Here is a 16,297-nt window from a genome sequence, read left to right as displayed (position 1 = left end):
TTTGTGTTGATCGGACTTATGGTGTGGGAGTTATGGCCTTTTACGCAAAACCCTTTGTTATAGCGCCACCATCTGGCCGACGTACGTGATTTTTAGTGCCTGAGTAGTGGGGGCACATAGAAACCCACCTGCCGAATTTGGTCGCTCCAGGACTTATGGTTGCTGAGCCTCAGACACTTTTACCGGAGAAAAATAATAAGAATAATAATAATAATAATAATCCTAACAAATACAATAGGGTTCCACCAGCTTCGCTGCTTGGACCCCTAATTAAAGCCGCAAGCGGCGTTGGAAGGGGTCCAAGCATTGGCAGCATCGCGCCCCCTATGGAGCGATTTTAAAATGGCTTTGTCCTCATGATCATATGCCTTCACCCAACATATCTACTGAATATCGTGATGATCGTATGAAATATTGATGACTTATGGCCAATTTTGTGCTAAGAGACGCTGTCGGATGACTTAGTTACGTTGCCATGGATGTGTCCTGGCCGCTTCCCGTCAAGGCCTTTACTATGTCGTAACACTTAGATGGCATGTCGTAACACTTCGATGGTCCGGCGTGTGTGCGTAGCTGCAGTGTTTCTGCGCCGCAACTATAAAAAGCGTCATACTAGTGTTGTCACGATACCGAAATTGTTACTTTGATACTGATACCAGGTTTAGTATTACGATGCTCAATACTGAAATGATACTTGAAATTTAAACGATGCTAAAGCGATACTCGGTACCTAACGATACTGAAATTACCTTAATAGATCAGAAACGTAATGTCCACAAGGGTTGACCTCATTTTCAAATTCATGGTTTATTAACAACCTGGTTCATTAACAACCTTTAAGTTGAAGAGTCTTCAACATATTAATATGCATAGGCCTATAGTGTTACGACACTGAACAATGGAGAAATATGTTAAATATATTTCTGAAATTGAACAGTTGTAAACGAAATAATCTTTAAAACAGGTCTTTCACCTTTAAATAGATTTAAAAACAGCATATTGTAATAACAATACAGCATCTATCTATAATGAAATATTTCCAAATTGGAACACCTATTGCTACTGAAGTGAACTGAATCAAAGCTTGCGCTGTATCAGGGAAGAGAATGCACAAGCGCAGGTCACCTCACTTGGCAACCTTAGTTGCTACTGCCATCTAGCGAAGATTCTGACAAACTACACTTTTCATCCTCTAAATCAGTAATGCGGGAGACACATTTCCCTGGCTTTTACATTTGACTCAGAACTACCGAACGTCGGAAAATTCAAATACGAAACCGTTTTTTTTTTTTTTTTTTTTTTTTTTTTTTTAAGTACCGAGAAAGTGCTGAAGTTTTGGTATACCGTGCAACACTACGTCAGACACATATTCCAATCCATTGCTCAGCTTAGCAGAGAATGGACATTTCAGAGCGCCACAGAGACAGACAGAATAATAACACATAAATACACATTTCAAATAATAAATACTACACTGAGAAAAAACGAAAAAAAGAAGACAAATATCAACTCGCGATCTGCGTATTGGGCGCAAAGTAGCCTACCGTTTTATTTATTTAGACATTGGCAGATAAGAAAAAATTCGGTTATGCTGACCTATAAAACGCTATCCCAAAAGCAAAATCAGACATGTTATACATCGTTAGAAAGCTTATACTCTCACCTACTGAATAAATGAATTGTCAAATAGCCAAATCGCACTGGCCCTAAGCAACAGGTGTGGTATTACGCACAGCTGTTTTTGAAGATAGTCGACCCAGTCGTCACATATGCGCATATTTTTCACAAACGGATTGTGCAAGACAATATATGACCACTCAGTCGCAAAAGGGACATCTCTACGCGTAAAACCAATGGTAAGATTCTATATATATTCAATGTTTAGTCCCAGATATTGACTGTAGAATGACGTGGTATTTTTTTTTTTAAACTTTGTCTCGTTTATTTCGTTATTCAGTGAGCAGCGTTTTTACTGCTGTATTGGCATATTTTAGGGCTAATGTCGGGTTTATCTTGTTGCTACGGAATATTGCATTACATGACATTACATTACAGGCATTTGGCAGACGCTCTTATCCAGAGCGACGTAAATGTATAACCATAACCAGGAATAAGTGTGCCGAAAACCCTAGAGAGAAATAGCGTTCCAAGTGCAGGAAACAACCGCATAGTTCAACTTGGACCCAGTAGGTTAAACTGATTAACGCTAACACAAACAAGAACAGCAACAACGCAGTCGAGAACATTCAAGCAATAGTTAAGACGAGTTAAGACTAAGTCACCTACGGAACAACTACCTAGTTACAACCCTAAGCTTACAGTCAATTTAGAGATTAAATTGAGAATACGATTTCTCAGCACAATGACGGATTTAAAGACTAAACGAACTCACCCGATGTTGTCTTCAAATGGACCGTATTATTTATTTAGACATTGGCAGGCTACAGCGTAAAATGCGTCTTTTGTTTATATTCAATATTAGTAATTGCAGCGAGAAACTGCAGCTGTAGGTCGTTATGTTATGGTAGCAACGGAACGAAGCGGACTATATATGTATTAGGCTACCGTCATTGTTTCATAATACCAGCGTGTTTTCGCGCGTTTGCACAGAAACTCAGAACCTATCAATAAAATGGTTTAGCTGTTTCTCAGCATAATGACAGATTCAAAGACTAAACGAACTCACCCGGTACTGTCTTCCAATGCTTCCCGACGGTCAGACCGTCCCCTCACTGATAAAAACTAGACCCTATGGCAATAGTTAAGACGAGTTAAATCACCTACGAAACAACTACCTAGTTACAACCCTAAATTTACAGTCGATTTAGAGATTAAATTGAGGATACGATTTACAGCATAAATTGCGTCTTTTGTTTATATTCAATATTAGTAAATGCAGCGAGAAACTGCAGCTGTAGGTCATTATGTTATGATAGCAACGGAACGAAGCGGACAATATATGTATTAGGCTACCGTCATTGTTTCATTAGACCAGCGTGTTTTCGCGCGTTTTCACAGAAACTCACAACCAATAAATAAAATGGTTTAGCTGTTTCTCAGCATAATGACAGATTCAAAGACTAAACGAACTCACCCGATACTGTCTTCAAATGGATCCATGCCAAATAAAAGTAATTATTCATCCTCTCAGAAAGCTTTTACTAAGAAACTTTGGGTAGCCGATCTTAGCATGCACGCTAGGTGGCAGTGTCAGACCGTGCTTTCACTGATAAAAACTAGCGTCGCCATGGTTGTCGCTTGCCGTAAAGAAGTTTACTCGATGTCGTAGTCGTTTGGATTTGGAGCTCCAGCTTTTCCGCACCCCACCTAATGAAAAAGTCCAAATGGTGTGCAAACCATATGGCGGACATAGGCGCTCCCAATAGGAAAGTTGTAGAGCACATTCAGATGCATCAGTCGATTAAGTTTTGTGTTGATCTGACTTACGGTGTGGGAGTTATGACCTTTTAAACTATGATCCTTTGTTATAGCGCCACCATCTGGCCGACATAGGTGATTTTTAGTGCCTGGGTAGTGGGGTGCCATAGGAACCCACCTACCAAATTTGGTTGGTCTACAGCTTATGGTTGCTGAGCCTCAGACATTTTTGAGGAGAAAACTGCCACGCCCCAACTAAAAAGTCTAAATGGCGGGCAAACAATATGGCGGACATAGGTGGGGCCAATGGCAAAGTTGTAGAGCACGTTCAGATGCATAGGTCGATGAAGTTTTGTGTTCATCTAACTTATGGTGTGGGCGTTATGGGCTTTTACGCGTTACCCTTTGTTATAGCGCCACCATCTGGCTGACTTGCGTGCTTTTTAGTGCCTGAGTAGTGGGGGGCCATAGGAACCCACCTGCCAAATTTGGTTGCTCCAGGACTTATGGGTGCTGAGCCTCAGACACTTTTAGCGGAGAAAAATAAGAATAATTAAAGCCGCAAGCGGCGTTGGGAGGGGTCCAAGCATTGGCACCAGCGCGGCCCCTATGGACCAATTTTAAAATGGCTTTGTCCTCATGATCATATGCCGTCACGCAACATATCTAGTGAATATCATGATGATCGTATAAAGTATTGATGATTTATGGCCAATTTTGTGCAAAGAGACGCTGTCGGATGAGTTAGTTGCGTCACCATGGATGTGTCCTGGCCGCATCGCGTAAAGGCATTTGCTATGTTGTAATGCTTAGATGAGATGTGGTAACACTTAGATGGGATGTCGTAACACATATGTTTATAAAAAAACCATTAAAGATACATATGTGGCCCGGCGTGTATGTACAGCTGCAGCGCTTCCATGCCGCAACAAAAAAAGGTGTTACACTAGTGTTGTCACAATACCAAAATTTGATACCGATACCAGGTTGATACTGAAACGATACTGATTCAATACTTGGTACCTAACGATACAGAAATTACCTTAATAGATCAGAAACGTAATGTCCACAAGGGTTTACCTCATTTTCAAAGTCACAATTCATAAAAAACCTGGTTTATTAACAACTTTTAACCTGAAGACTGTTCAACATATCAATAAGCATAGGACTATAGTGTTACAACAGTAAAATGCATATTTAAATGTATTATTTAATGTAACCAGTAATAGGAGAAAAGTAATTGTTTATTTGAAAGTGTTTTGGAAAATGACACAGAAAAGACTGGGAATCGCAAATAAAATGGCATGTGATGAGAAAAAGACCAAGTAAACATGTATGCAAAAAAAATGTGAAAAGACAAATAAAAATCATGAACAAAATGGCAAGAGATTAGAAAACACCAAGTGAAAATCTCTGGAAATGAAACATGTGAAAGGGAAAATCACAAAGAAAAAAGACAAGAGATCACAAAAAGATTAAGTAAATTTCTTTAATTGTAATATAAATAAAGAGAAAAATACAGAGTGAAATCATAAGTAAAATGGCAAGAGCAGAGAAACGCGAAGGGAAGTCTATATAATAGCTTTAATTTGTGTGAAGGAACTGGAAAGCGTATATACAGTGAGTGCCCAATTGGTAGTTTGTGAAATAAATGGGAAAATATACAGTGAGTGCTGCATTGCTACACTTTAAGTGACTGCTGCACAGCCTACCTGTTGCAAAGTGTGCACTGTTTGTTTCAACATCTTATTTTATGGGGCTTTGTGGAAACATATTCCAATGCACTATCATATGGGAAGGCGTCAAGATGGGGTCCATTTATGGAGATGCTGAAGTAGGCAGCCAGGTGTTGTTCCTTGAAGCTGGTTTCGGAGGTCTGTGTTCACCTGAGGATAAAGGAAAGAAAAAAGGAAAACCAGAAAGTGCAGTAATATAAAGAGAATGCGTAATTATTCGTTGTGCTTTTCAAAGTGATGCTCTTACCCTGTTCATCGTCAAGAAATCATGTTCATACTGGAAATGGGGTCAAGTAGTGCAATGTATTTACAGAATATAGTGTTGTTTGCCCAGAGATGGTATTTGTTGATATAATTGTGGTGCATATTGGTTTTCTATTTTCAAAATGTATCCCAAAATGTCTTCATGATTAGAAGAAATTTTTGGATAGCGCTTTCGATATTGCTTGTGTTGAAAGTGCTGTAACTGAAACAGGGATAGGTGTAGTCACTTGCCACATCTGTCCAAAATGTAAACAAGAGGGGAAAATTTTACAGCCTGCTAACCTTGACAAGCCAGCTGTATTGTAATGTTAAGTTATATCTATCCTTACTAGCTAGGGTCTTTACCTGCTTGCTAATAACTTATTTGAAGAGTTGGGTCTTGGAGATTGACAGTGTTTTGTTAAGAACATAGGGAGAGGAACGTATGAGAGTTAAGTTGAATGCATCAGTTAGGGAAAAATGTCTGCAGAGGTGTTAATGAGACTAACCATTTGTGAACTATGGATTGATTGTATTCAGGAATTAGACCAGCTGTGTTGTCTGTGGGGAAAAGCCAAGAACAAATCTTCCTCCTGTGCATGATCACGTTTTGAGTGTGCACGGAGAGGAGGGCCTATTCACAGATGGGCTGGGACAAATAAATCAATGTACCGGATTTACTGGAAAACATCCATAACAATACAGTTATGGAAACTGAAATATGTTTGCATTATTTGAATATCAATTTGATAAGCTGTGTTATCTTTGACATAGATATGGTCGATTAAGGTGGCCTTTTCAGTAGTTGCTTGTTTAACAAGTTGGGTGTATCCATGTTGCTGCATGAAATCTTGACCAGTTTGTGTAATGAAGAGATTTTCATTGAAGTCGCCCATTATTATTTTGGTTCCCAAGAATGTGTCTAGATGATGAATCAAATGCAACAGTTTTGTTCTGAAAGTAACCAAACTGTAAGATGGTGGTCTGTAGAGGATGGCAACGTTTGCTTCCAGTGACTTTATGCTGAATGTTAAACATTCAATGTTTAGACATGGCAAATGGGTGATGTTGCAGTCTGCATCATTTTTATAGTAAAGTCCAACACCACCATGCTGCTGTTTCTTTAGTTCCATGAAGATATGTTCAGTGTCATCATATGCAAGGCACCTTGGTTTGCTGTGAAATGAAAAGGTGTTGAGATGAGTGTCTTGGGTAGAATGTTGTTGTTGTAGCCATGTTTCTGTCACACAAATGACATCAGCTGCAAAATATCTGTGATCACATCGAATGTCTTCGATATGAGCAGAAAGTCCTTGAACATTGTGCAGAAAGATTCTGTAAGTTGTATTGAAGGATTGAAGTGGTGGCTCAATGAATGCAGGCATGTTTTGTATTGAAGTGTGAATTGTGTCATTAGCATATATAGCAGTGGCTTTAAAATCATCGATGATGAGTCCTTCAAGAGATGTTACACGACTCAGTGCTACATATGCTTGGCCAGAGCTAAACATTTTGTTGAGAGAGACAACAGCTTTCTCCACTGTTAAACCTTGCACTTTGTGAACAGTGCAAGCCCAAGCTAACTTCAGAGCAAACTGACGTCTCACACCACCACTGTTTGTTATTTTGTCCTCTTCAGGCTCAATTGGTGTGGCTTTTTCCAGTCCAGGTTTGGAAGATGGTTTCTTATTTCGAGCCATTTTTCCGACTTTTTCATCATCAAAGGTGACATATATCCTTGATGGGAAAGTGTCATCATCGTTGTAAGATATGTCAGAAACTGTTCCAAAGACTCCATTTGCAAGTCCATCTGAAACATCAATGTTTTTTAGTAACATGACACGTGCATGTATGCCGAGATGCAGTGTATTTACCAAACAAGTATTGTAAACTTTGAGATGGTGTGTCATTTTTCTTTTCAGGCGACCAGTTTTAGCATCCCTGTCAAAATCTTGAGCTTCAATGGAAGTGGTATGAGGGCACATTTTGTGCAACATCTGAAAATTATGATTGTCAACTTGTTGGTTTGTTGCATAAATGTGAAGATCTTCACTGAATTCTCCTTCTCCCGTCTCACGACTTTTCAGCATGTTGATATCTTGTTGTTGCAGTGGTTGCTTTTTCTTGTGTGTTCTTAAGCGATTTAGCAACTGTGCAAAGTGTGTGTCTTTCTGTCTGACTATTTCTGTGAGTTCTGTTACAGCAAAATGATTTTGCCATAAGTTAACACCACTTGGTTGTGTGTACAAGGGTTTTCCTTTGACTGGTGGCAATTGATATAGGTCCCCTACTGCAATGATAGACACTTTACCAAAAGAGGAATAGTCACCTGTTTGTTTGATCTGTCTTAACCGTCCGTGAATATACGTAAGAAGTTTATGATCAACCATTGAAATTTCATCAATAATCAGTATTTGGATCTTGTTGAGTTTGGCTCTCAAAGTATTAATTTTTTCTTCTGCAAGTGGTTGATATGGTAATGAGACATCTATTCCAATTGAAAAGCAATTGTGTATTGTAGCCGCATCAATGTTGTAAGCAGCAACACCAGTTGGAGCAGTGAGTAAGACATGCGTGTCATCTGGGTTTTCTGATAGCTGTGACAAGATACGAGATGCTTCATAATTGATTGCTTTTATCAGGTGGGACTTGCCTGTGCCAGCTCCTCCAGTGATAAATACATAAAATGGATCTGGGTTTCCGTTGTTGAGTTTTTGTAAACACCAGTGCCGAATCTTGTAAAATAATTGCAGCTGTTTTTCATTTAGTGACCGTAGGAGACACATTGCAGTGTCCTTTTGCAACCCACAGAACCTAGGTTCGATAGTGAAAGTGTTGCTTTTATCTGGTTGCAGATCAGGAAGGATTTCATCAGTTTCCTCTGTGTTTGTTACATGACTGGTTATTGCTTCCAAACACTGTAGACGTTGTAATTCTGATTCTGGGCAAATTAGCGACCATGCATCTTCTGGTGGTCCATCTCTGTTTAGATGTTCTTGAGCGTTGTCAATTTCGTCAGCTTCTTTTTCAAAGAGTTTTTGATTGGTGTCAACCAGGAATTTCACAGCCTTAAGTTCACTGTTGATGATTTGAACAAAGCCTGTGTGATAGAAGTCTTCAAATGTGTTGAAGTTTGGTGGTTTCAACTCAGAATCATTGTAATGAGGAAGGAATAACTGTAGAATACTGTGGTAATATTTCTCAGGATTTTTTGTGCGTGAGAAGCGGGCATAACGCACAACAGCAGCATCTGTGCGTGTCCTCTTCATCACAAATCCTAAGTCCTGATCCAGTTTTATGGTGTTAGGTGATGACTTGTCTGCTTTTGACAGAATTCTGTACTGTGATGCAAAGGTTGCCAAACACATTTCAGGAAATGCTTCTGTTTTTGGTCTTCCTTTGTATTTGTCTGTGATGCTGTTCATCCATATGCTGTTATTTTCAGTGTTGAGTCTTTTCTGAAGAAGATGAAGCGGAAGACTCATTTTGATGGGATGTTGACCAGTTGGAATGAACTGAACCTTTCTTGATCCCTCTTTGAGTCTCATGTTGGTTAGTCGGTATATACTCTCCTGTGCAGATACTTCTCGGTTATGAAGGTAAACACTGCCAAGTTTCCGCAAGGCAAGTTTAGCATCAATGTTATTTGAGGCCTCTTTTTGGGCTTGCTGTAGCAATAATCCCATTTCTCTCTCTTGCTTAGATATGTAAGATATTATATACACAATGCAAGAGTAGGCGTCAACAACATACTGAATGTCCATATTTGCATTCCAGCATCGGAGAAGTTGTGTGTTATACTGATTTACCCAAACATCAGATGGTTTTCTCTGTAAAACAACATTGGTTTTTTTGGTCATGCGTATGTATGCAGCTTCAAACAGCTCCTGGCATATACCAATAGATGCAAAGAGGGAATCTGCAGAATCAAAAGATATGTCAGTGTTCATGACAACTTGCCGTACCCTCTCCATAATCTGTCCTGCAAGTTCCATTGAAAGCCTTGGATGATTGGTTTGTTGTTGAGGTTGTGTTTGGTTAGGCTCACTAGGCATTTCTTCTTCAGAAATTTTATTCCTTGTGATGAAAGTGTTTTTTGATGGTGGCCGCGGGAAGTTAAAGCGACAGACAGTTTTGTTTTTTCTGCAGCTCTTTGAATGCCTTTTGCTGTGCTGTTGCACAGTAGAGACAATGTCGTGCATTTCCGTATCGTCAAGAGGTGGCATTTCACATGTCACATATTGATCGATAAATGCTACAACATCAGCATCATCGGCTTTATCAACTTGCGGTGCATTTTCAACCCAGAACAGACAATGTGTATGAGGTGAACCTCGTTGTTGAAATTCCACTCTGTAGAAGTAGTCAACAATTTTTCCAATTGGTTGAGCTGGTGACATGATGACATCTTTAAGGAAACAATGAAAGCGATGATCAAACATTCTGGCAGCTGTCACGGGATTCTTTCTCAAGAGATCACATCTCTCTGACCAGTCCAGATCATCAGCATTTATATGTTTGCCTTCTAGCCGGAGGAAAATTTGTAATGTCTCTTTCCATCGCATGTCAGCAGAAGAAAAGGAACAAAACCATGTTGGGATTCCAAGCTGTCTAACCATAGCAAAAAGATCTTTCTGAACACTTTGCCAGAAAGCAGGTGTGCCTCTGATAGGTTTCATGAATTTGTATCCCTCGTCAAAATGGAGAATTCTTTGAAGTGAATCTTCGTTGATTAGCATGTCTGATGTAATTTTTCTGCCAGAGTCATATCCTTTTCTCAGTGCAATAGATACATTTGAGACCACTTGGTTAATCTCAGATAAATATTGTGCATAAAAAATGTAGTCCAGGTTTTTTGCAAATCTTCCATCTGCATTGAGTATGCGGTTATTGAAATATCTACATATGGTTAACTTTTCTCCTCTGGTATCGTTAAAAGTACCGGTTCCTTTGGGGAAAAGAACAGGGAAGCATTTTGCTTCATTGCCTTCATTGGTTAGTAATCTGACTGGGTTGTTGTCTTGTGCTGGGGCCAGAGACAAAATTCCATCGAAGTGCTGATCCATCACCTCTTGGACAATATCGACAGGTTGTAAACATGTATCGTTGAACATTCCATGTTGCTGTGTATCATGTATTGATTCATCAATGTGTTCATCATCTGGTGTTGTTTCAGTGGATGCTTCATCATTAGTGTTTTCTGTATTAATCTCAACACAGGTTTCATTGTCAAAAGACAGAGGGTTGTTGGGTTGTAGAATTTTGTTGAGTGGATTAATCCATTCGTGGTTGAAGGAAATATCTTTGTACCATGGGTTATGTTGTTTCAAGTACGAGAAAGCTTTATGAATAGCAGCAGTGTTAACATATTGATATTCATAGTGGCCTTTGTATGTTAACTTTCTCTTTAATTTCACACGAATCATGAAATCATCGTGCTCTGGTCTTGGAAGTACACTTGCAATCTGAGGGACATTAGATGGTACACACGTGACAGGTCCATGAACACCATTTTGTCCTCCTTTTGGTAAAGCAAGCATCTTCATAAAAGGAATGTTTATTGCAATCAAATGTTGTTCGAGCGAATTTAAGTTGTTCAGCTGTGGTGGAATGGGACTCAAAACCAAATTATTTGCAACACTTTCCGGAGGCATTCTTCCATCAAGAAGTTTTCTGTGACATGTGTAGCAAATCCACAGTGTACTATTAGGATCTGTGCAGTGTTCTACACAGGCGCTTTTGCATTTGTGAAGGTATGTTTCAGTAATGCATTTACTGGCCAATGAAGCTGTAGCATTGCCTTTTTTTCCATATGTGTCTTTTTTACATAGTATGACTTGTTGTTTAAACAATTGTCGATGGCATACGGAGCAAACATATTGGGGACCAGTGCTAACCTTGTTTTTGAATTCCTGAACAATGTAGTCCATTTGTTGTCTTTGTGTCTTTGATTTAATCCTTCTGGTAATATTGCACTGTTTCAGATTTACCTTGTGTTGCTCATCAGTAGCATATTTGTCTATGCTGCACTTTTTCTTATTTGTACGATGTTGTTCATCAGTGGCATATTTCTGTGCACTGTGTTGTTTCACATTTGCCTGGTGTTGGGCATCAGTGGCATATTTCTGTGCACTGTGTTGTTTCACATGTGCCCGGTGTTGGGCATCAGTGGCATATTTCTGTGCACTGTACTGTTTCACATTTGCCTGGTGTTGGGCATCAGTGGCATATTTCTGTTGACTGTACTGTTTCACATTTGCCTGGTGTTGGGCATCAGTGGCATATTTCTGTTGACTGTACTGTTTCACATTTGCCTGGTGTTGGGCATCAGTGGCATATTTCTGTTGACTGTACTGTTTCACATTTGCCTGGTGTTGGGCATCAGTGGAATATTTCTGTTGACTGTACTGTTTCACATTTGCCTGGTGTTGGGCATCAGTGGCATATTTCTGTTGACTGTACTGTTTCACATTTGCCTGGTGTTGGGCATCAGTGGCATATTTCTGTTGACTGGAGTGTTTCACATTTGCCTGGTGTTGGGCATCAGTGGCATATTTCTGTTGACTGTACTGTTTCACTTTTGCCTGGTGTTGGGCATCAGTGGCATATTTCTGTTGACTGTATTGTTTCACATTTGCCTGGTGTTGGGCATCAGTGGCATATTTCTGTGCACTGTACTGTTTCACATTTGCCTGGTGTTGGGCATCAGTGGCATATTTCTGTGCACTGTACTGTTTCACATTTGTCCGGTGTTGGGTATCAGTGGCATATTTGTTTATGCTGCGTTCTTTGATAGTTTTCTTGTAGTTTTCATCTTCATTGTATCTTTTAATTCCTCTGTTATTTTTTGCATCTTGGAATTGTTTGTTCATTTCATATTGCTTGTTTTTTCTGTCAAGCTCACGTCGACTTGAAGAACTCCTTATCTGATGTGACTGTGGACAGTCATTGGATTTGCTGCAGAGTTTAGTGCATTGGTCCGAATTGTGTTGCTTCACGCATGTAACTACTTCATAATGAGATGCGTTGCAGTGTTTTAGGTATATAGCTGAGTCAATTGTCTTTCCATTTGTTGTGGAATACTTGAACCACTTGTTGCAACTGTATGTGAAAACATCAACTCCAAAGAGATCTGCAGCTGCTTGTATTTCCACCTCAGTTGCCCAAGTTTGAACATATTTCATGCGTGATGCTTGTACATAGTTTTCAACAGAAAAATATCCATGTCGGAGAATAGGAGCATACTGTAATGCATTTGTTTCCATATGTTTAACTATAGCTAGTCGGATTTTTCTGTGATGACCTTCAGTTGCACTAATGGAAAATGACAAAGCTCTGAAAAAGCAGTTCCCATCACCTACAATAGCCTTTGTCTCACAAGGATCACTCATTGGGACATTCCTTGGCACTGGTTCTTGTGTATGAACGTATTCAGGTGAGTTGTGGATGATGTTCATTTTTGAACAAAGTGATTTTTGTTGCTGCATAGTGAAAGGAGAGAATGTGAGACATGGGCTTTCCATTTCATTGATAAAAACAACTTCATCTGCACTTGGATAAGGCATTGTTGGGTTGCTCTCAGACATGTTGTAATGTAACTGACATTGTACTGACCTGCTCAAATGTAGCACCAGCCTTTGAAATGGCTTTTGACAGCCCTTGCATACATCTAGGGAAGTCATTGTTATGGTATCACTGGTATTATTGGCTTCGTGTAGATTGTGGGATTTAGGACCTATCTTTTGAATCTGGAGAAGATCTGTTCTTCTTGTTCCTGTGACTTCTACAGGATTACCCTGGAACTGTCTCTTCCTTGTATCTTTCATCTTTATTGCAGTGGCTTCAATTGGAGTGGCCTCTTTCACTTTCTGACATGGTAGAGGTTGTTGTTCAACATGGTTTAGGCCTACATTGACCTCAGTTTGGTTATGTTTTTCCAGTTTTTGACGTTTGGGACCTTGCCATAGAGGTTGTTGGTCTGCGTGTTTCACAATTACTTCTTGATGCAAAGATTGGAAGTTGTAATGTAACTGACATTGTTTTGATCTGCGCAAATGTACCAGCAGCATTTTAAATGGCTTTTGACAGCTGTTGCATACATCTGGCAAAGTTATGGCTACTGTGTGGCTGGTATTATTGCCTTCATCTAAATTGTGGGATTTTGGAGCATAATTTTGAATCTGCACATTACTGGTTGTAGCTGCAAGCTTTGTTCTTTTCTGGTTTTCTGTGGCCTGTGTACATATGGTTTTATTTGTTGTGGGAGAATCTGTTTCTGTGTTGTGTAAATCATTTCCAATGAGCTGAAACATTTGTGCTAAAGACCTAGGAGTCGTATACGTACCAGTCTTATATGCATCCACCAAAACAATTGTTTTGTTAACATCAACATTAGAAACAGGAATGAGGCTTTCAAAATGATGGCCATTGTATGCCAACACCAATGGAACATCAGTATCTCTTGCATTTGCTGGATCTATTGCATCTGCAGATATTACATATATTGGACTATGAGGTTGAGCAGTTGCTGTTTTCCAAGGTGTGTTGAAAACAAGGATATCTTTCTTAGTAGTATGAGCACAACTAAGGATAGCCATATCACCAAAATAGTCAAGATCATATTGGTTAGTTGTTTGCAAAGTTTGCCATGCTTCTCTCCACTGCTGTTCTGTATATATGTTTGGATAGTATGGAGATGCCTTAATTTTCTGTTCACCTACAGTATTCCAGACCTTTCTATAGTGCTCAGGCCTTTCTGGCAAATGTTCTGCAAAACATTGTCTTGCATTTATGTTATCAATAATAGATTCATACAAGCAATTACCATTGGCCTTGTTTGGATTGCCACTTCTAAGTTGGATACCATGCTGCTCTGCTATGCTAATTGCTGTCTCAAATATTGAGTGGCCTCCACCTACACCTCCTCTTATGTGGTTCTTGGCCTTTTTTATGGTGAGTACTGCGGCTGGTCTGTACCAAGTACCTTCATCTGTACCAAACTTCTGTTTCTGTACTAGTTGACTAGCCAACTCCTGTTTCAGTACTCTCTCAGTAGGCAACTCCTGCTTCTGTTCTGTCTGTGTAACACTGGTGTGTATGTTTCCCATCTTTCTCCTCCTTACTACCTTGTCCCTAACATCTTCCTGTTCTACAACTTCTCTGACCCTGTCAACTACTACCAGAGGCCTACGACCCACATGACGTGAACCAGCACCACTTAGCTTTTTGATGTGCGGAGATTTCTTCTCAGCCACAGACTTGGGTGCTGGCTCATGGACAGGCTTGACGTTCTGGCGGTAGCCCGAAGGGTAACATAGGACGTATGTGTCAAAGATGCGTTCCATCCTACCCCCACTGAGAATTCGCTGTAAAGACAAGTTGATGTTAGGAGTTAATTACATTGAATACTTACGGCCTACTTTTTAGAAAATGTCATTGAACAGTTCTACAAAGTGTATACATCAACACAAACGTACTTGCTGTATGTCAACAAACAGTCCTTTGGCAGCATGCTGACGTATACAATGACGCCGGTCCCGAACCTGCATCCTTACATCTACAAACAAGGACAAATAACATGAGTTAAATGAAATATGGGTCTCCAACGTAACAGTAACATGGACACAGACACATTGGCATGCAAGAATTACCTGGAACAGTAGGCAGCAGGTGTGTCCATTGGTCATGGTCGACATACTTCATTTTAACAGCTGCACAAAAGAACATACAGACGTATGGGTTTAGAAAAAAAAAAAAAAAAAAGCAGAGACAGAACATTGTTCAAATATTGGACACCATTAACACTGGACAATTTTATGTAACACACAGAGCAGTTATTACCTGGAAAGGGCCGATAGGATGTTGCTGAGCGCTGAGATGGAGCAACACACTGTGGCTGTGATGAACTACCATGCTTCTTCTTGTTTTTGTGGAAGCATCGTTTGAGTGTAGGATGCACTCTAAGTGGCACAGGATTGACAGGGATGTGCAGGATGCTGTATGAAGTGTTCCAAATGAAGTCCGCAAGGAGAGGCATACCTTTGTCATCACTTAGGTGTACCAAATCCTGACACCAGAGATGCCTTAAACAAAAAGTAATGACAATAATAAAGTCCCAGACAAACATGCATAAGAATGTACTATGTACTCCAAGAACAGTGATGTTGTATCCACAACTTCTTGGAACATACCTTTTGGATGGCTGGAAAACATCATTTGTTGAGAAATACCGCACTCCCATCTTTGCTGCAACTCGGTGATATTCCTGCTTTAGCAGAAGCTGGTATTCCAGTGTTGCATGTACATGTCGTATGGGGAAATCCACCACAAACACCTACAAATAACAAATTGCTATTAGCATTAAAACAAAACTTACTTAATTTCTGTGACTATTACTAGTCCCTTTGTGAACACATAACATTTTACTGAAGGACAGTATTGCCTTTGTCTGAGTGTTTATGATTTCACACATACCTTGTTTGGCCAGTGTTGCAATGCAACACTGAGGAGAGTCCCAAAGGCCCTGGCAGCCTCCTCAATAGTGCGACTTGAGGTCATGTTGTTCCCTGGAGCAAGCAGGCACACTGCATCTGGAGTACGTGGAGTATCACCAAGATGGGAGATCTCCAAACGCAACGCTTTTGCATCTCCTCCAGGTGTGGCCATAAAACCAAAGGACAGCCGACCCTCTGGCATGTTCACAACTCCATCAGCAAAAGATCTGAGATGTGAATCGCCAACAACGAACACAAACTGCATAAAGAAAACACAAATCAAACATGTTACTACATAAGGGAAAACACAAATCATGTTAATAAATACGCCAATGAATGTTGTTACAACACCAAGTGATGTAACAACCTTGCATGTATCCAATTATGTTGTATGACATGCTATACAGTACATAACATAGTATTAGATGCTATAGACTACATAAGGAA

The 16,297-nt window shown here is 39.9% G+C and overlaps 1 protein-coding gene across 1 annotated transcript; it reads right to left on the bottom strand.

Moving 5' to 3' along the window:
* Positions 1 to 4,855: 4,855 nt before the first annotated feature.
* Positions 4,856 to 16,052, bottom strand: LOC118219419. The gene is made up of 4 exons (XM_035402563.1): positions 15,831 to 16,052; positions 14,555 to 14,722; positions 11,888 to 11,956; positions 4,856 to 11,455 (listed from the first exon to the last, which is right to left on the bottom strand). The coding sequence occupies exons 1-4, from the start codon at positions 16,050 to 16,052 to the stop codon at positions 6,035 to 6,037; spliced, it is 5,880 nt and encodes a 1,959-aa protein (XP_035258454.1). The 3' UTR covers positions 4,856 to 6,034.
* Positions 16,053 to 16,297: the final 245 nt, after the last annotated feature.

Source organism: Anguilla anguilla, unplaced genomic scaffold (genome assembly GCF_013347855.1).
Source record: "Anguilla anguilla isolate fAngAng1 unplaced genomic scaffold, fAngAng1.pri scaffold_117_arrow_ctg1, whole genome shotgun sequence".
NCBI classification, from domain to species: Eukaryota; Metazoa; Chordata; class Actinopteri; order Anguilliformes; family Anguillidae; genus Anguilla; species Anguilla anguilla.
This window is presented reverse-complemented; position numbering and strand designations above follow the sequence as displayed.

What these genes read in the sequence shown, in the direction of transcription:
- LOC118219419 (XM_035402563.1), bottom strand. Translation starts at nt 16,052, where the DNA reads ATGCCAGAGGGTCGGCTGTCCTTTGGTTTTATGGCCACACCTGGAGGA. An exon ending in TGCAACACTGGCCAAACAAG is followed by an intron (nt 14,723 to 15,830) that starts GTATGTGTGAAA and finishes TTGTCTTTACAG; the next exon opens with CGAATTCTCAGTGGGGGTAG. An exon ending in GTGGTGCTGGTTCACGTCAT is followed by an intron (nt 11,957 to 14,554) that starts GTGGGTCGTAGG and finishes AAATATGCCACT; the next exon opens with GATGCCCAACACCAGGCAAA.